Consider the following 20,352-nt stretch of genomic DNA (forward strand, 5'->3'; position numbering starts at 1 on the left):
ATTATTATTATTATTTTTTAATACACACACACACACACACACACACACACACACACACACACACAAGGAAAAGAGCTGAGTAAGAATACAGAAGTACTACTTCAGGTATTTCTGAAAAAGGAATGTTTTCAGTTGTCGCTTGAAGACATTCAAGGATTCAGCTGTTCGGATATCAAGGGGGAGTTCATTCCACCAACTAGGTGCCAGGACAGAGAAGAGCCGAGATGTGTGTCTTCCTTGTGCCTTGAGGGGTGGAGGGACCAGTCGAGCAGTGCTGGAGGATGGGAGAGATCGTGGTGCGATGAGGTCTTTTAGGTAGACTTGAATCTAAACAGAATTTAGTTGAAGCAAGGAGAATATCTGCAAGACCAAAGTGTTGATTTCTCAAAACTCCTTATTCTGTTTTGTCATCAGCCAAGAAATATAAGAATTATGTAACAGTATAGCATTTTTTGTGTATATACATTTGTCCCTAGAGATGAACACCTAATTAAAATCAACCTGCCATCGTTACTAGTACATACACTGTAACAAAAAAAAACATTATACAGTCGAACCTCGTTACTACGTACCCCGGATACAACGTTTTCACCTTTTCAACGTACAGGTTTTTAATTCCCGTTTTTAGCCTATGTATTATTCCAATAGCAGCCATTGTTTACAGCGTACACCCTTACAGTGTAAACTTCGATACAACATCCAAATTTCTAGAGAAAATACGAAAACTAACCATCGTTACAACGTACAGCGCTCTCCCCACCCACCACAACTTGTCGCGCTACATCTACCTGTATTTACCTGATCTTCGCCCGACAATACACATTTGTCTATTGCGTTGTAACTTCCCATGTTAAATGAGTTGCCTTGACCGATCGTTACTGGACTGCGTAGTAATGGCTTGTTAAGTGATTTAATTTGACCAATATTTCATTAATATTTTCAGGCCATTGGATGAAATTTTCAAGGATCCAAATGAGCTTTGTCGAATTATTTAACAAGTAATAATGTGTTAGTTTGTTTTGTAGTCAATTTAAGGGTCTTTTCTATTAAAGTTTTATCGTTTACATGGATATTAAGTTAGTTCTTTCATCCATCTTGCACTAAGTGGTTACAATGTTCTATGCTTATAATGTACATGTTTTTGATATCCCATCTTGTACGTAGTAACGAGGTTCGACTGTACACAAATCAATACGCTTAGTCTACAACATTCTTCACCACGAAATAAACACCCACATTTCTTTAATGCTCATGCTACCAGTTACTCATAAACAAAACCAAAGAGCACTACCCTGCCTTGATGTTCTAGCATGCCACATCCCTTTGCTCAAACCTGGAATGATGCGTTTACTGTCCAGTGACAACCTCTCCCTCCAAATTGAAGCGTAGGGGAGCATTTTTTGGTCAGAAGTTATTAAAGTTCCCAAGACGAAGTTACATGCTGCGGTTTTGCCTGCAAATCTCTTATGCCTGTTCAACACTGCAAACTGTGATTGAACCCTTTTATGTCTGGTTCTCCCCAGTCACTGAAAAAACACCCCATTAAGGCTAACGCTAATTAGCAACTTCATAATTAATGCAACAAAAAGGAAAAACTCTATATACAGTACAAAACCCTGTGCCATATTCTGCACTCTGTTACTCTGCAAGAACTATCAAAACTAAAAGCAAAAAATAACTAGGACATAAACTGTTATTGGTCCAAAAATAATCCCACAGTGAAATAAATCTAAATAAAGACCTTTATTTACAGTTCTTTAAAGCTGCCTTGCTTTGACCTTGCGCATATTATACATGTACTTTGATCTGAAGCATCATCTATTCGTTCAAAGAAATTTGAGACAAAATTGCCGATCCATTAGTTTTAGAGAAACTACTGGACCATTTGATTGACATTTAAGCTGCGATACTTAAAAATAGCTCATTAAATATGCAGTATCTGTACATATAGGTCAGCTTCAGAGAAAACTGCTAACTCATTTGAAGTTAACACTTTCCAGGAAGCACTGCATCAAAATAACAGAGGCATTTGATAGTCTATGACCGAAACACCCCAACATTTGGGTCTCTTACGACTTTTGGTCGCGATTGTTGACTAGACCAAATATTCTACTTTGTTTTTCAGGACTTTATTCTATGCCAGAAACGTTGAAATCAGGCATCAAAACTGACTTCATGAACTCTGAATAATGTATGATGCAGACTAACGCAACAACAGGCAGAAATTTACATTAAAACGAGACCAACTTCAAGGCGCCTGTGTGAAAGCGTGACTGAATGGAAGAGGACGCCCGGATCCCAATGGCCGAATCACTGGCATCATGCAGGATGGAAAAACGAACCCATTAGCACATACAAGAAAATACCATAAATGTCAAGAACGGAGATGCCAATGCACTAGAGCACGTAAAAATTAAGTGGAAGAAAACGCCCAAAAGCACAGTGCCCACTGTACCCTCTCACAAAGTGACAGAGAATCAAAAACAAGATTTGCGGAAAAGGCATTTTAAGAAATGCATCTAATTCAAAAAGAATATGCTGTTACTACCTGTCACTGTTGACCAAACTGACTCCCTAGGCTGTATTTAAACAAAACACAAAGCTTTGTCTCGTCTCCAGTTTCAGCGCCCGCGTGATTCATTTGGAATTTCAGCCCCCATCATGCGTGAGCCAATCGCCGGGTTGGCTATGTCAAACTTACCGCTGTGACCCGCAATCAATCATGTAGAGGCTCACGGGAAATCCACGGGCCTACACGGCAAAGGGGGAGCGTATCCAGCTCTCAGGCTCGTCCCGCCGGTAACGGCAGTGAGGTCACAGGCCTTGCGGCCCAAGTCTGAAATTCCAGCCGCAGAACGAAGACACGCAACACTGCAACGACACATGCAGTGACAACCACGCTGACTGCACTGACAACCTCACACCCTGGATCCCGATCAACCATCCATCCAAACATCTTCAGTAACACTTATCCAGTACAGGGTGACAGTGAGCCTGGAGCACACCGCAGAATGCACTAGGGTGCCAGTCAAGTAATGCATTACACAGGGTGGTGGTGGTGGGGGGGGACGACTGATGATGCACCTTAAAAAAGTTCCAGAGAGTGTGCTGCCAGCATCCTGGCTACAGGCCGGCGACGGGGTTAACACCTTCCCTGTGACGCAGCTGTAGCACTGCGGCCCAAAATACCAGCCCACCACCCCCGGTGCTCTCCCAGGTCTAAGTGAGCGGGTGACGTCAGAGTGAGGACCACCTGGCCGGGCGGGACTGGGAACAGTGCCACTGGGCCCCAAGGACACGGCATTGACGCCCGGTCCCTATTCCCTCAGGATACGCCGGATGGCACCATGCAGACCAAAATGCGCACACTCCACTGCAGCCAGGCTGAGCCGCCTCGCGGCGGGAGGGGCAGGGGGGGGTGCAGCCAAATCAGGTTATCGTGTTATACTATGGATCGCTTCCCAGCCTGTGCGAACCCATTTTTACAGTGGAAACAATCACGCGACTGTCAGATGATTTCATTAAAAATAATTAAATGCTGTAATTTAAAGACCGCGTCTCCCAAAGAAGCTGCAGCTTAAGAATGCCCAAGTCCTGTTCGTGTGGGAGTAGCACCTCCTCAAAAGCACCCATCATCCTGACTGATGGGGCGAGAGACACAGACACCGCAGAGGCGGGGGGTGGGGGGATGGGGTGGCGAGGGGCTTGTGCATGTTCAGAACAGCAAGCGCATGTAGAAACACCTAGAGAGATTTCTTACACCTCTCCCTTTCTCTCTTTCTCCCTGAGCTGTTTTCGGGGCTTTTTTCTTTTTTTAGCTTTTCAGTGAAGCGTTCCTCAGAGTGCCGCCGTCTCCCACCAGCTGGCGGGGATGGGGGGGGGAGGGGGTGCACAGGCATCATTCCTGCAAATTGGGCCATCATTCCAGCCCTTCAGGGCGACGTCTGGTGAATCCCGGCGTTAGGGGGAGCCCGTCGCACAGAAAGCATGGGTTTACGGCACTGAGAGGCCGACCAATCACCACCCTGAAGGGATGACCTCCAAAATCGAAGTTCTGTATTTGTCATGTGCACTATCAACGGATTCCGTCATGCCCTGTAACGTTTATGGCGAGGCTTACATAAACATTACCCACACAGACACACAAAGAAACGTGAAAATATAAAAAGGCTGATATACACCCCCACCAAATAAACAGTTATTGTGCAAAAAAGTTAAGGACCCCGACGAAGTGGTGGAAATGAAATTAATCTGCACATGTTGAAAGGTCATGTGACTGGATCACAATGATTATAATATCAGATCAAACAGACAACAGATTTGGCAGCATGGGCACACTGCTGGTCCCATGTGAACACCACTCGTCATCAGTCCATGCCTCCTGGTTACGAGCCGCCTCTATGCTGGTGTTAACGGCAGCCTACACATGGGACGGTGAACCCGTAGTCTGGCTGATGTCAGTCGTCGAGACGGTGCAGGATGACACAGGATGCTGTAACAAGTACAATACCGGTGTCCGGATGGCAGGCGCAGATGTCATGGGGTTCTGTAATGTTTGCCAAACAATATGATGCTCCTCCCTTGGTGTGGCCCGTCTTGGGTGACTGGAACCTTCACAACGTGTGTGGGTGCCCATTGGTCCTGTGACATCTGAATGTCCCACATACTAGGCAACAGCACGATACGGCAACCTGGCCTCATGCAAACCCACAACGCGACCCCTATCAAACTCCATCAAGTGCTGGTAATACTAATTGCGCATATGAGGCATCCTCTGGTGACTAGACGTGCCAGCTCCTTGCACATCATTTACATACCCATCAATGGTCTGCACGTGGACCAAATTACATCCAAATCGTACCATTACTTGTGCTTATCTTTTTTTTTTGTCACCTAATGTATATATATCAAGCTACAAGCGTAAACTGTCCTTCCTTAGAGTCGATTTCTCATGAGTTTGGAAGCCAACCAGGATCAACAGAGCAGGAATACGCAAAGAAGCATTTCCATCGCTTTATCTCTTCTGTCTCCTACGTCCTTTTCCCAGGCAATTATTTCCATGTGTGTTACAGCATGTATCCGAAGGAGCACTAGCGTGTGTGTGGTGTGGACGTCGGGGTGGGGGGCAGGAGAGACTTAATACTGCAGTGACTGTTGTAGAGGGGGGAGTTTTGACCTGGAAGAATTGCTGTAAACTGATGCCTACGGGCTACGGACCTTTCACCTCACTTTCACCTTGTTCTCCAGCCAGCCACCCTATCACACCCCTGACCTGTCCAGCCTTTGGTTTTTACCCCCACTTCCCAGGTTCCCGGCTGGGCATTACTTGGGCCTCTGCCTCCCGCAAGCAGGATGGGCTCAGTGCGATTCCCTCACCCCAGAAGATTCGAACATTGGGCTTGCTGCCAGGTTTGCTTTGGTCAGCGTATAACGCACCAAAATGTCCACCCCCCCCCCCCCCCCCCAGCGGCCATCTCTGAGCTCGTCACTCATCTCATTGGGCGCTTTCTGTCATCACTGCGACGACAGGATTAGGGTTTACATTGTAAATAGAGCAGAGTGAGGGCGCTTTCAGGACAGGAAGTGCATCTCTGTGATTCAGCGTGTCCTCGGCCCCCAGGAAGGTGCATTCGTAGTCGGTTTAGGCCGGAGATTTCTCAGGTCCAGGATGGACACCTTGGTCAAGAAAAACTGCTTATAAGGCAATAAAAAAAAAAACAAACAGAAAACAAAGGAATACACTGAAATTGCAGTTCTGTCACACGTTTTGGTCATACTGCACAATCTCGGATTTTTGGTCTATTACTTTCAAAACCCTAGCAAAGGTGAACGGTATGACCTTAGAAGCATGTGCTGAGGTTCCCACTTTTGGAACTCCTGCTCATGCTAAGGAATTCACTCAAAAACAATTAGAAATGACCGCATTTGCAACACTGACAGCCCATAGGGGGATATTGGTGGACTGGAAATCGGCAAACAAAGCAAAGTTAGCTCAATGGTTTCAAGAACTAATGCAATTTCTCGAAAACAGCCAAAGGCTTAAACAAATGTTGCTCAGTCTGGCAACCAATGTTGCCATGTCATGTAAACCTTGAGTCCCTGCCCACTTAATAAAACAACTATGAAATACCTACAGTACCCTCCCTTGCACCAATTTCTACACACACTTACAAATGAAACTCCTCAGATTCAGAGTGATAGATTTTTGTTTCATTCATTCATTCATTCAGCCCCACTGATAGTTAGGAAGTTTATTTGAGGGTGGGGGCATGAGGTTTTGAATTGTTTGTGCAAGTGTGCAAGGCCCAAGAGGCTGAGTGCAACCCCAGTTTACTGGCAGCCACGTTTAAATGAGCAGTTCTCACAGAAACCATTTCCTTCTGTTCCATAAATGTACTTCTTGCTTGAGGGTAAGAACTTTTAGTTTAGTAAGCAGGAAAGCAAAGCAATATCACTCAAAACTACTCAATTGAAACTAGGCACTGCGACACCTATCGACTCTATCGAATACCCAAAGAAACAGACAACAAAAGACAATAGAGCTTGGAGGGCTCGCAGCTTAAAGTTAGTGTTTGGAGATAAAATCGGATATGAAACAAAAATAATGATTAAAATGAAGTTTAGACCTGCTAAGCTGCAGGCCGCGGGACAATCCGCCACTCACAACGTCCTCTCTTGCTTCCCATTCCTCGACAGACGCCTTCATCCAGTCCGAACTCCCGATACCTGACACCCCCGACTGAGTTAGTAAACACCGAAGTCCCCCAGCATGCTCCTACAGCACACTGCGGACAAACATCTTTTAAAGGCCGTAGAGAAAAGGAAAAAAAAAAAACATCTTGATAGTATTTTTTCAAAATACCATGTCATGAACTCAACAACAGTCATAACTCCCAGTAAGACAACACCCCCACTTTTATAAGGACAAGCTGTGCTTTTATGACATCAGCGACGCACCCATAGTGTTTCACATGGAGCCAACTCCTCTGATCGCTGAACAGTTTATATCTATGCTCTGCTACACTTCAGCAGCCCCCCCCCATACCAACCATGCAAAGCAACCACCACCTGAGTTACCCTCCAGTAAATGCTGCGGAGTCAGAGAAATCATGGGACAATTCTATGGTTTATGGCCTGTTTCCCCACCTGCAGCGAAACAGTGAGGCTACACCCTGATTACATGGCTCAGACTCGCTGTCTCATTGCTGTCGATGCTTGCCGGGGTTCCCATCCCATAATTACCCACTATATTGTCTGCCTCGCTTCTGCCTTAGTCAGACTCTTGGACGGCGTTCCGGAGAGGCCCTCAGCAGAGCTGGTACAAGCCCCAGGGAGTTTGCTCCCGCCTTGCGCCATAGAGCAGGGAGAACAGCCGGACGGGGTAGCAACAAGACAGTCCGCCCAACACGCCGCACGGACGGAATGCCACAGGGTATTCTCTCTGCCCAGATATACAAACAGTATGGAATTCCCCACTTCAATCACACTAGGACGACGCTACTTCCAGCTGCCACAGACATTTGGCACTGAAGATTTGAGCTTGTCGCTTGCTGCCCTCAATAGATTACCCAAGATAGGGTAGATAGGTGTAGAACATTTACAGTGCGGTTGCGCTCGTTGGTCACTGGTGGTCAGAATTTCATTAACCCAGGTTTATAATGCACACAGAATTAAGGGATGTTATCGCCACTTGGATAAAGGGGGCTGATAAATATGGTGTGCCTGTTCACCTACTGCCACATGAAGGCTTACGGCTATTTTTAGAAGTGCCTTACCCAAGCCTTTGCAGAGAGGAGGCCAGTAAGAGAAATATCGAGGGAGCGAGAGAACAGCAGAGAGAAAAGGAGATACATTCATTCCGGGAGAAGCTTTCGAGGTTGAGACCGAAACCAGTGTCATTTTGCTGACAGCTTCCAGTCTTCATCTTAGCCATGGTTGAAGAGCAGCATGCATGTAACACAGGCGAGCCGATGACTATCCAGGGTGCGGGTACCGCGAGCTCTACTGCTAAAGCAACTACTCACAGTGTTGCACACAACCAGTGCTTTTCAAAGCCCCCCCCCCCCCCGAGAAGCCACATAACCTGTTCAAAAACATTTCACTTTATGAACCAACTCGGCACCCCATTTCCATCCCCTCCATCGGCAGCATTACAATAAGAACAAAGACAGCCCAAGATGGCGACCAACAGCTTGCTTCTTTGCATAATGAGTGGGCACTTCAGAGGCTATAGAGGAATATGGGTGCAGGAGTGGAAGTGGGGGGGGGGGGGGGGGGGGGGTTCCCTGTACAGGCTCTGGGGAACTCCGAAGCGGCCAGCATCACCGTCAACCAAATCTACCGTAAATCTCCGCAAGCTCTGGCTCTTTGTAGAAGATTTACACTTTAGGGTGCAAAATACCATCAAAGGATGCCCGGTAGCACTTAATTTTTTTTTTTTACAATATCAAACAAAACCAAAAGGACCGAAATCTAGAAGACGTGGGAAAGAAAAAAAGTATATTATTTCAAATATCTAACAGTGCTGTCTGTCAAAGTGAATGCACGTTGCAAAAGGCATCCACGTTAAAGCCTAGATTAGAAAAAGTTTCCGTTGTGGGAATGCAGCTAATTGTTTGCAGCGCCATGCGGAGAGTGCCTAATTAATGACACACAGCTGGCTCTGAGTGGATTAAGACTAAATTAAGAGCCAGCTGGTCTGAAAGAAGGGCATTCGGAGGGGGAAAAAAATAGAATCCCCATAACCTGTAATCATCGTTCTGAGCAACCCTACAGTATATGGCAACGTGTTCTGTCCCACCTGCTATGACTCATACATAAATATCTGTAAAAAGGTAAAAATACACAACTACCATTTAGTGGCACTCCCTCATGACATGTCATCCTCTATCCATCTATTTTGTGTATATAAATATATAACTAAGCCGAGACTATATATATGGAAATCATCTACTCACTAAATAAAGAGCATACAAGAAGAAAATTAATGTGGTACGTGCTGTTTTTTGGGCGCTCTCAGCTTTCGCTTTCACTTTTCCCCCAGTGACTTGCTGACCTCCTGATAACGGCTCAACGGTTCATTTTCTCGTCAGGCTGCGTTTCCGTTTTTTCACCTCGAGAATGACGTCAGACCGCCATCAGTCTTCGAGAAAGACTGACGTCAGACCGCCATCAGTCTTCGAGAAAGACTGACGTCAGACCGCCATCAGTCTTCGAGAAAGACTGTCAGCCTTGGTTTGAAACATCCGTGAAGAGCATCAAGGCACAGAAGCATGACGGCTAATGAAGGCAAACAAAGCCAACCGCCTTTATCACAATACCGCTTTAACCTTTATAATTTTTCTGTGCAATCAACTCAATTTTGCCAATGCATCATTCTGAATGCTGGGCACATTTTCTCACACAAGTGTTTCTAGTGTTCCGCAAAGCGCTTCATCATCTCAAAGACTTTCGGATGGTATTAAATTATACTCTCAGGAAAGTTAATGCTTCGGAAAATAATAGACTGAACGCCAATCATTGTCTTTTGTACACGCCATTATTTACTGGGCGCCATAATCATTCACTTCCTGTAACGACGCTTGCAGAAACATGCATGGATTCAGCGGCTGCAGAAGCTGAGAGCATGACTGTCGCATCTCCCACGCTATCTATGCAGACCTGGATACCGACGCCCATCTGACACGGATTAGCGGCACGGTATTCAGAATGGAGCCGGAACCCGATTTTGTAAATGACCGTTCATATCGTCAGAAGCAGGACCGTGACGTTCATTTGGGCTACCTTCCAGGCACGCTCTGATGTCCAGAGCCCTGTGGTAACCATGGATGGTATCCGAAAAAAATACAACCAATGAGGCCAGACAAGTAACACAAGGGCTACAATACCTAGAGTTGTATTTTATTGCTTGTGGGTCAGCTGCTCATCCCCCCACAGCCCTCGTAACTGACGCAGTGAATCACACTGCCCTGCCGCAGCTACATTCACATGCTGTAATAACGGACCCGTTTTACAAACACTTGTTTTTAAATTGATTTTTTTGCGGATGAGAATTGCTCTGACCTACTCCAGCCGTTCCCCCCCCCCCCTGCATCATAAGTAGATGTGCCTTGAACCCAGACCACTCTAGGGGTGACCTACACGGGGCTAACGACAGGCCTCAAAGCTGATCAGATGGGACATGGGACCTCCCCTGTATTGGCAGGGGACTGCCTGGCACTCATTGTTTAAGAGTCTGACCTCACCCCGAGACAAGCGCTGCTTACATGATTCATGAGAGCAGTTGCCTGCGCTATCCTAGGGCGTGTCATTGATAGCCACGGCCGGGGCAAGAATTCCCATTCAACTACAGATGCTCTTTCGGTAATGCCGGGTTCGCTCCTATGTGGAGTTAAATCCTAAAGATCCACGATAGACTTTGACACGTGTGAAAGCCCCCAAAATGCAAAAAACATCATCAGCTGACTTCAGACACCTACCAAGCAGCCTGGCCCAGTCTATGAAGTACACTGCTGATGCTTCACAGAGTGCCCGAAGTCCAAGAAACGTCGCGTCTGCTAATTGGGAAGGAGTAATTCCCAAGGCATCTCAGGCGGGTGACTAAACAGGGCTCCTAATAGAGCAACTTAAAAACACTTCCTGAATGTGTACAATTTTTATGTTACCCAGGCTAACAGCATCACCTAAGTGGACAAAATTTATATGCATGGAGAGGCTTTAGCTTTTTTTAGTTATTTTTTCCTTCTTTTACAGACTAAACAAGCATTCAGCCAAATTCACAAGAACAAAACAAAAAAGTCAGAATCAAACGCATTTAAAAATCGACACGGCTTCTAAAGTAAATCTCTTCTCGGAACAACTAAGCTCAGACCCGGCTTGTCCTGAACCTTCATGACGTGCTCAGACGCCGCCTTCGATTCTGAGCAAAACGGCAGTCGTTTCACACAAGCCGAACAATTAGAATTACAGCGAGTTGCAAATGGAGGAACAGGAAGCAGCTGGAAATCTGGCAATTGATGAGGTCACTAAAGATAAGGAGGGCTCTGTGCTGTTTCAGCCCCCGGCATTTTTCTTTGCATTCTTTCCTCCCCTTCTCCCCATAAATTTTATCCATGCATGGTATCTATATGACCTCTGCAGCAACCTGGACAGACAAACAAAGAGCAGTCAAACAAAGAACAGTCAAACAGTACGTGGGTGTTGCTGGATTCTGACTTTAAGCATTCTTAAATAACTTAAATTTAATTATGGTTCCCTTTGAGCTCTTGGTTCACTGCTTTATTAATGAAAGAATCATTGTGCGCAACAGTGCCTGGGGCGGCGTAACTCACAACTAAAACGCCGTATAACAAATCGCAGAATTAAACAGAGTCCAAACAGATCAACAGCTCGGAATTCATCTTTCATAAAGGCTGCCATTTTGTTCACAGCACGCTCAGTTCAGTTCGGCTGAGGGACATGCGCTCATTGATGGTGGAACTCATACGCGCCTTATTTTCTGGAGACATGATCTAGGCCAACACTGTCACGCTTGGTTTATTAAACGTCCAATACGCCATAAACTGGGTCTCCATGTTAGCATTCAGTTTAAAAGATTGTTACTTGGACCGAAGAACTTGACCTGCTTGAATACGGCACTCCGGAAAACGTGCCAAGCCACAGAAACCGCCGAAGTAGCACCGTATGTGGCAAAAATCATCATCATCATCATCATCATCATCATCGTCATCACGCCACAACAGCAGAAGTCAGAAGAAACAAACAAGCCACCACTATGGCCGGCCGTCCACACATCGGTACCCAGCACTAGTAATAAGAAACCGTGCAAAATATAAACAGGAAACAGAGTTTAAAACAGGAAGCGCTGAGGTTTGTTATTGCTCTAGACAATGTGTGGAACTGAGTAGTGCGTGGCGGATGCTACGGCGTGCAGTTACCGCCATCGTTGCACACCCTCACATGCAGGTGGAGGTGGGGGTGAGCGCAGGGGACATTCCGGCAAGGAGTACAAATGCTTTTGCTGAGGTCACTGGGGCATTAATATCTTAAATCAAACCTCATTCACAAAAAAAAATAAAAAAATGCCACGTTTATGAAACGCAGCAACTGGCCTGACACCAGGGGCATCGTATATAGGTGCAGCCCTGAACAGAGAGCATGGACAGGAATACTGAAGAAGGGGCCCCTGGGCTCCTGTAAACGTAAAGCTTGCAGAGGATCTCTACCCGGGCGCTAACTCCGAGCGGCGTCATCTGCTCGCGGTCGACGGGCCGCGCGGAGGTGCAGCGGGTCGACGCTTGTCCGTCATCGTGATAAGTGCATCCTTGAACAGATGGACCCGAAGAGCTGCTGACGATTACAAAGTGTTAGCGCTGCTTGATAAATGGAGAAACGCCATGGACAGCGAGCATGGCTGACTAACCCAGTAAGCTGGGACTATTTGGGTGGTTTCTAGGGGTAAATAAGAAAAAGGGATCTTTAGACAGACAAGTTTGTGCTGCGGATGAAGAGAAACATAGAAAGACAGCTAAAACCTCCTCTCGGTTATGACAAACCACGGCAATTCCGTTACCTCTATGAACCAGACATCCTAAACCCATCTTTTGAAAATACTTTCAATTATAATGCTAATTTAAAATCAGTGCAGAACCCTAGTGACTTTAAAACTCTTCTGTAACCCACAGTCTCAGGTGTTTTGATGTCTCTACAAGATCTGACACCCACCATTTCTTCCCTCTGAAGAAGTGTGTTGCTTCTACCCCGCAGCAAAGACCTGCCTATACGACCTCGAACAATCTTATCTTTTCTCCTCCACCAGGGGCAGCCAATGCATTTGCTCATTTCTTCGCATTATTCCACTTTAACCAGCTCCTATTTAAAAAGTCGACATAAGAGCAGGGGCGCATTAAGAACTTCCCTTCCAGGAGCATGCCCAGTTGGGCCCTCGGATTGGCTAATGTACAGACGGGCCTTGGGCTGAGCCGTCTGCCTGCTCTGGGGTGGAGAATGACTCAGCCACCTGTAATCCTTTCCAGATCCCGCTGTCCAAAAAGAACATCAGACTGGCTTAAGAAAACAGAGGGGACACAAAAAAAGAAGCAAACTGTATGCTTGATGGAAGAGAGAGCTATTTCAATACGCTGAAACTGATACCCTGAAAAATAAAATAAAATAATATAATCTGAGGCTCAGAATTGGCACCCTCCACAAATAGCTGGGGAGGCTTCACTCACTACGGTCAGTCAGTCATGTGCTCTTGCTCTACACACTTTTAAATAGCACCAATAGATGTGTTTATCATGCCCTGTGATGGTCCCATACTTCTTCTTCTCTCATTTGTACCCTATACTTCCTGGATAGGCCCCAGGCTCACTGCGACACTGCACGGGATATGTCGCTGGAAACTGCAAGAAATATCCAATCAAAGTACCTTATTTCGAAGGCGACTTACTAATTTTTCACCCATTTACATAGTCAACCCGGAGAAGATAGAGGGTAAAACCAGCCCCTTTCCAAAGAGAACAGGCGCAAAAGACCTCCCAGAGAAACCGTCATTGTTGTATGACCTGTTAACCCTTGTTATTTCATCATCTGGGCGAAAGCTATATCAAAAGGAAATCCTTAAGGAAAAGCGGAGAATTGTGAATGGCTTCTATTATGTGCAAAACTACAGTTACTGGGCCATTCATAAACGCAATACCTAATGATAAAATGAACTAACTCGAGCTCCAAAACCAGCACTCTTACATAAACCGCTTACCCTAAATACATAGCTGGTACTGCAGGATATAAATGTACAAGCAAAAAAAAACCAAAACAAACAGCATCAACAAACTCTTAGCTGAACATAAGGACTGTCAAATTTCAGCATTCGCTGTGAGAAATGCCAAGTTAATTTGATTCTGACATTTTCCTATGGAGAGAATTTAAAAGTCTCTCTCCGGGGAGAGAATTCTGCACTGAGGTGCTCAGAATAAAACTTTCATACTTTCCAACCTGTTACTCTACTACTGGTTTATCTATATTTGTCTAGAAAGAGGATGCAGATTAAGTGGGTCATTGTGTTGGGAAACAGATCATGAAGACGGCCCTTCGGTGCTTTTCACAAAGCAGACGAGTACAAATTCAGAAACACGAATGTGCAGCTCGGCCTCTCAAGTCCTATGACAGAATGAGTCACTGGTGTTACTTCCTGTCTGTACAGATGCAGTGGAATTTCAGATACTGAAAAAACGAAGCAAGAAAAGGCATCTCGCGCCACACTGAAAACTGCATGCCCATGAAGCCATTTTCACATAAATGTTATGATAATCCTGGCCGGTCTTCCGCAAACAAACCCCGGATGATTTCATGCAACGACCCTCCAGATTGTGCAAGACCATCTTACGCCGAAGGAGGGTCTCAGAGGTAAATCAGATTCCCCTTGGCCCAATTAAGCGCCACAGACAAAGAGCAATTAGTGATTAGCTCTGTTTACACCTGCATCGTTAGATGGATGAGATCAGGATTAACAGAGTCCTCCGAATGTGAAAATGAGAGCTCAGGAAAAGCGTTTTGTCCAATTATAGAATGTGGTTCTTTATCACGGGCCAAAAAAAAAAACAACAAAGATGCTTTTTTCTAAACACATTTTAATAAGCATTTAAAAGAAGATGCATAATTATGTTAGCGTTCAATATTTCCATACAAATTTGGCTCTGGCAACCCAAATGTAATTACTCTGAAATACATTTATTACTACTGAATTGACTAGGTAAAGTCCCAAATTACTTTCTTTAACACAACTACTTACGCTGTAAGAATCTGTGGATTTTGTTGTATTTTGGAAACTTACTGACCAGCATTTTTTTTTACTACCTGATGAGAACTCATGTATGGAGTTTATTTATTTATTAGGGTCTACTGGATGTGCATCTGAAATCCATTCCTGACATGAAAAATTTGCCTCATTTTAACATCCATCCATCTTTTAATTGTTCATCCTGGTCAATGTTGTAGGGAGCTTTGACAAAGGGCATATATTTGTACCTTCGCTTGGCACTGGGGCTGTACCCTTGTAATTGCACCTTTTAAGGTACAGACGTTGACTCTGAAGAACATCCCAAATGTACAAACGTCATTAATGTTCCTCACAGTCCATTTCTTAAAAGGTACAATTAAGGCAGTGGTTCTCAAACTCGGCCCTCAGGACCCACTGCCCTGCATGTTTTCCTGCTATCCCTGCCCCACACACAAGTCCCAGCTGTCTTTCAGCTTCTGATTGACTGAACACACCTGATCCAGGTAATCAGCAGTGTGTAGGGCAGGGATAGCTGGAAAACAAGCAGGGCAGTGGGTCCTGAGGACCAAGTTTGAGAACCACTGAGCTAAGGGTACGATTGGCAGACCCTTGAGCAGGGCTGCCCAACCCCGTTCCTGGAGAGCTACCAACCTGCAGAACTTAGGTGCGGCCCTATTTTAACACACCTGATACAGATAATCAGGCACTTCAGTTATATCTTAGTATGAGAACCAGCTTAACTTCAACATAACTGACTCTAATACTGAGGTGATACTGAAGGGCCTGATTATCTGTATCTGATGTGTTACATTAGGGCTGTAGCTAAGCTCTGTAGGGTGGTAGCCCTCCAGAAGCAGAATTGGGCAGCCCTGCCCTTGAGGGTACACATTTTTGCCCTTTTTTCTGAGAGTGTAGAGGTAGGGGTACCTCCTGGACGGGATACCAATCTATAACAAGACAACCATGCACGGACCCACACACTCACGCACTCCCTCACAGAATCAAACTCTTTGGGTAATTCAGACGCTAGCTAGGCCTAACTGCACGTTTTTGGAGTGTGGTAAGAAACAGGAATACCCAGAGGAAACCCACACAAGAAGAGGAGAATAAAACTGGTCACACAAAGAGCTAAGATGGAACTCAAATCTCCGACACTTGATGTGTGAGATTACAGCACTACCCACTACGCCTCACCACCTTTTAACAATTTTTTTTTCTTTCAAAAAAAGATTGTGGTACTATCCACCAATTAAAACGTGTATGTTAAATATTCATGAATGACATTACCATGCCCAGAGCTAGCAACGCATTTCCCTGTATTGCAGCTCATAAAAGTGAAATTAAAACAAATGGAATGGAGCTTTAAAGACAGCATGTGAATTATTCAAATGTCATTAAACAAATTATGCACAAGTCTTCCGGATAGCAGAGACTGCTGTCCATCTCAGAAGTTGCTCACTGGCCATCAATGTAGTGTCTACATGCAAGTAGCAGCTTGATCAAATGAGAGCACTTTCACAGAGCTCGTAGATGTCTTTCCCCCCCCATGCCCCCCCACACCACACAACATTATCTTAGGTTCTGCATATCACAGAGAAGTACACTAGTGCAATGAATAAACCGCTAAAAACAGTGTTTCCCCATACAGATCATCTACAAAATAAACATCGCAGTGGTCAAGAATAACAACATTTAAAGAGACCCAACCCTGCAGTTAGAAACCATACATTTTTGACTAAAGGAGAATGCATTTAAGACTGAGCAAATTTGTAAAAAGTAGTAGAGTCTGCTCATATGAAAATAATATACATAATATTCTTCTCCCACTCTTTAAATTACACTAAACACCATTAAAAGGCAGCAAACCACATTCCTTTACAGGTTACTGCATCTCATCCAGAAGGATCAAACTTCCAGACAGTAAAGTCCATCTTAAGGTACAACAGCATCTTTCTGAATAATGCATAATGAACCAGATACATGATGTACGAATTCTACAACAGACCCAAGACAGACGATCCACGCAAGCCTGAAGGCTTGATCTTTGAGCAAGTTGGTACCATGCACCAAGTCTTTTATTTATCCAATTCTTCCACTTATTTCAGGCGTCAGGTGTCGCTTAGGAGTAAACACATGCCAGCACTTACATAAATCGTATATCAACTTGGCAGCTGAGTCAACCATGAAGGATCCGACATGCGTTTGCAAAAATGAAAACTGCCTTCCTCAAAGATGTCAAATTCATGAGTGCAGCGGCATCCTTTTATTATATATGAACTTATTACATTGGCATTCTTGCCAGTTTTTTCTATTTCTCTCATGCAACAAAATTCCTACAGACCAAACACTACTTAAGAATTATTTAGAAGGAATTATTTGAGAAACATTAGGTTGCAGTTTGTTCATGTTATGCATCTTAGACTGAAATTATATGTATATACATTATACGCAGAGCGAACGTACAACCTCAACATTTCCCTGAGGTTAATTCTAAAGTGTGTCATATGTAATACATGGACACTGACAGCAGACACACTTGTACACAAGGTACATCACCTTGGCAATGGCAACGTTTCAATACGTCCCGTTAGACTGCAGTCTAAAGCACCCAAATGGCAGAACACTGTGCTGTCAACGTGCCACCGTGGTCCCACCAGCACTGCGTCATCGTCCGTGTCACACGCCATCCTGTCCCCCCCCCTTGTCGTGTGTGTCCCTGAATGACACATACGTGTCCTTGAATATGCTGGATGACTTGTGCAAACATGTTGCCATTTGTCAGAACTAGTTAGGAAAACAAGAAAAACTGAAACTACAGAACTGCAACACTCTTCTTAAACACGCTGTATTTTAGCTCTAATCGGGACTGTCGCGATAAGACAGAAGTGTAGCTTTTTGAATTGATTAATCGACAAGATAAATAAAAATATTTTTTTAAAATGACAGATGTAATACGGCAATATAATTACACATTACACGTAGAAAAAAAGCCGCCAGAGATGGCAAAAAAAACCTTGGACTAGCATCCAATTACCTCAGCATCCGAAAAAGCAAGATGCCCCCCCCCCCAGTATCGCGACATGACGTCGTACATTCGGTTCATCGAGTACGCGCGTAATGTCAGCTAACAGGCGGTGTCGCGACAATCAGGCGCTTTCCTTCAACGTGTCGATTCGATTCGGGTTCGACTGCACCGCGGGGTCGGCGTCCGGCGTCCCCGGCCGGCTCCACATGAACCCCCCTGGAGCCGCTTTACTTACCGAGTGGTTGACTCCCCACATAAGGACGCTGAGCAGCGGGTCGCTGGCGCGAAACAGCTTCACTTTCTGGGCCACGAAGTGTTTCTTCTTCGTCTTGGTTTTGCTGGCGATAGATGCGGCGATGCTGCTGGCCGAGGCCATATTTAGTAAAGCTGACTAGCTAGGTTAACTAGCTAGCTAAGTCGGTTCGGTCGAATTGTGGGCGGCGGGGAGGGAAGGGAGGGGGGACAGCTCGCGCTGCTGTTGCTAAACCGCCGCGCGCTTCTCCAGCTCAGAAGCCTCCCCCCCAAAAAAAGGGATAAAGCGAAAGAAACTGGTTATCTGTGCTCGTCCTTCCGTCGCCACCTAAGCCCCCGTCCCCCTCAGCATGCCGTGCAGATATCGGGTTAGCCGTGCATGAAGCGCCGGATCGATATGCCCGCTCCTTCTCTTTTCGCCAGTCCCCTGCTAGCTGGCTAACGAGCAGCCGCCAGCGCTAGCACGCCCGGCTCCACGGACAGCAGTCACCCCTCTCCCTTCAACGCCAGGAGCTGAGCCGCAATTAAGCTAGCGATCCATCGGCTCCGCCAGGCCCATCTTCCACACGCCCAAATGATCAAAATCTGGCCACGCTGAGATACGAAAGCGCTAAAGCTGACGGATCTAGCTCATCAGCGGGGGCTTCCAAAGCAGCCCGAATCCGAGCAGAACAGCCCACTGCGCAGAAACAGCACTGGTACGTGCAGCGCAAAGCCTCTCCTTCTTTTTGCAGGTCCCCAGTGATGACAACGGAGAAAAGCGGCTTGATTACTCCATGCGACAGAAATATCAGGCTGCAACCGCCCAAAAGTGTATTCTGAACGAGTGAAAATCTGCAGCTATCCTCCACTGCTTCCGGCCGGGTGCTATTCTGCTGACTGACAGCTGAAGGAAGGAGGAGACCAGCGCTCCGACATGCTGACAGATTATGTCTATGTTTCTCATTACACGTCGTTACAGCGATGCCTCTGCTCGGGAGGGCGCAATGCCATACCTGCAAATTACCGTCATCTGCTAGTTTTCTTCAAGACATGTACATAAATTGACACATGTTATACAATTTTTAGGTATATTACATTATAAGCCACGACCCCGACCAGCATAAGCGGCCAGAAAAATGAATGGATTCAATATTATAATATTTAAAATTACTTTGAACTGGCGAAGCACACTTGCATGTACATTATTCCTGAAATGGTAATATATCCATAAACACATCCAACATCAAAAGCCGGAAACCATCACAAGTGACTTAGTGTATTTTGGAGCAAAATAGTTCTCAGAATTTTAAAGTCGTTTAAACGCGGCGCGAGCATATTTATAGCCGAATGCAATCGTCTTCCAAGTGATGAAATTTCTAAACTGTACCCTATTTGGCTGCAGTTTGTTACTCCACTTTGTTATATTTTACATATTCCATGCGTTTAACTGTAAAATGAAAGTGTGTTCTGTAGTTCCTGTGTCCAAGAGAAAACAGTCATACCAAAAATTTCTTTGTTAATTTTTTCCCCCGTCTCCACCTTTTTATATAATGTTGTACTTTTTCGGTGTGTGGGTGTACCTGTTTTTGGTTAGATTGCAGTAATTATATATATATATATATATATATATATATATGGAATTGTCAAGGTCTAGTTAACCCTTGCCACTAAGGTCGAGACGTTGAGGAAGCTGACGATCGCTGTATAACTGTATTACTGCTGACTAATCTATTCAACCATCTTTTTAGGCATTTAAAAAGAAAATCTACAGAAGTCTAGCACCAAAAATGCTGAGTTTTGTTGGGATAATGCTTTGAACTTGTGAGTTTTTCTTAATTGCACCCTCTTGGTTGGGAAAACTACTATCTGCAGCTGCAGATCACATTGTATGACTCACTAGCCCAACGTGACGGGATCCTCCAAGCCAAATTAAGGCCCTCTTAAAGTTACAGTATGGAGAGGAAATCTAACACGTTGCATGCAGAATCTGGAAGGAATACAGAGAGGAGGAAGTCCGGGCATGCTTATGTAATATGCTATCATTTAAATCCTTACTGGTTTCAGAACACATGCCAGTAGGGTTACAGAGCTGCAATCAAGCCTGGAAACCAAATACTGTGACAGTTGTAATTGGTCTTTGATAGAACATGTGAGCTGTTTTAGGAGTTTTGCTGAACAAAAGATCTTGTTTTTTGAACAAGACACACTCAGAGATGGGCTGTCAGTATCTGCGAGGCCTGCGGTTTCGTTGTGTTCCAGCAGTCAAATGGCCACCTAGTAGTCACCTACAAATGTTTACCCCACAAAGCCAAAC

The 20,352-nt window shown here is 45.1% G+C and overlaps 1 protein-coding gene and 1 long non-coding RNA gene across 4 annotated transcripts in view; both read right to left on the minus strand.

The window, feature by feature from the left end:
- The window catches only part of pip4k2ab (phosphatidylinositol-5-phosphate 4-kinase, type II, alpha b), a 40,553-nt gene extending 21,580 nt beyond the window's left edge, over nt 1–18,973 (minus strand). The window contains exon 1 of one of the 3 annotated variants that reach the window (XM_049010718.1): nt 18,040–18,973. In XM_049010718.1, the coding sequence (XP_048866675.1) occupies nt 18,040–18,180 (141 nt within the window). In that variant the 5' untranslated portion in view covers nt 18,181–18,973. Of the gene's footprint in view, nt 1–6,626; nt 6,785–18,039 lie in introns of those variants that run through there. The other 2 variants (XM_049010719.1, XM_049010721.1) reach the window with 2 other exon arrangements.
- On the minus strand, nt 39–2,700 carry LOC125740038 (uncharacterized). Its single transcript, XR_007397428.1, has 2 exons — nt 1,334–2,700; nt 39–274 (listed from the first exon to the last, which is right to left on the minus strand). It is a non-coding gene; the product is annotated as an uncharacterized LOC125740038 (long non-coding RNA).
- Nucleotides 18,974–20,352: the final 1,379 nt, after the last annotated feature.

Source organism: Brienomyrus brachyistius, chromosome 4, assembly GCF_023856365.1.
Source record: "Brienomyrus brachyistius isolate T26 chromosome 4, BBRACH_0.4, whole genome shotgun sequence".
In the NCBI taxonomy this organism is placed as follows: domain Eukaryota; kingdom Metazoa; phylum Chordata; class Actinopteri; order Osteoglossiformes; family Mormyridae; genus Brienomyrus; species Brienomyrus brachyistius.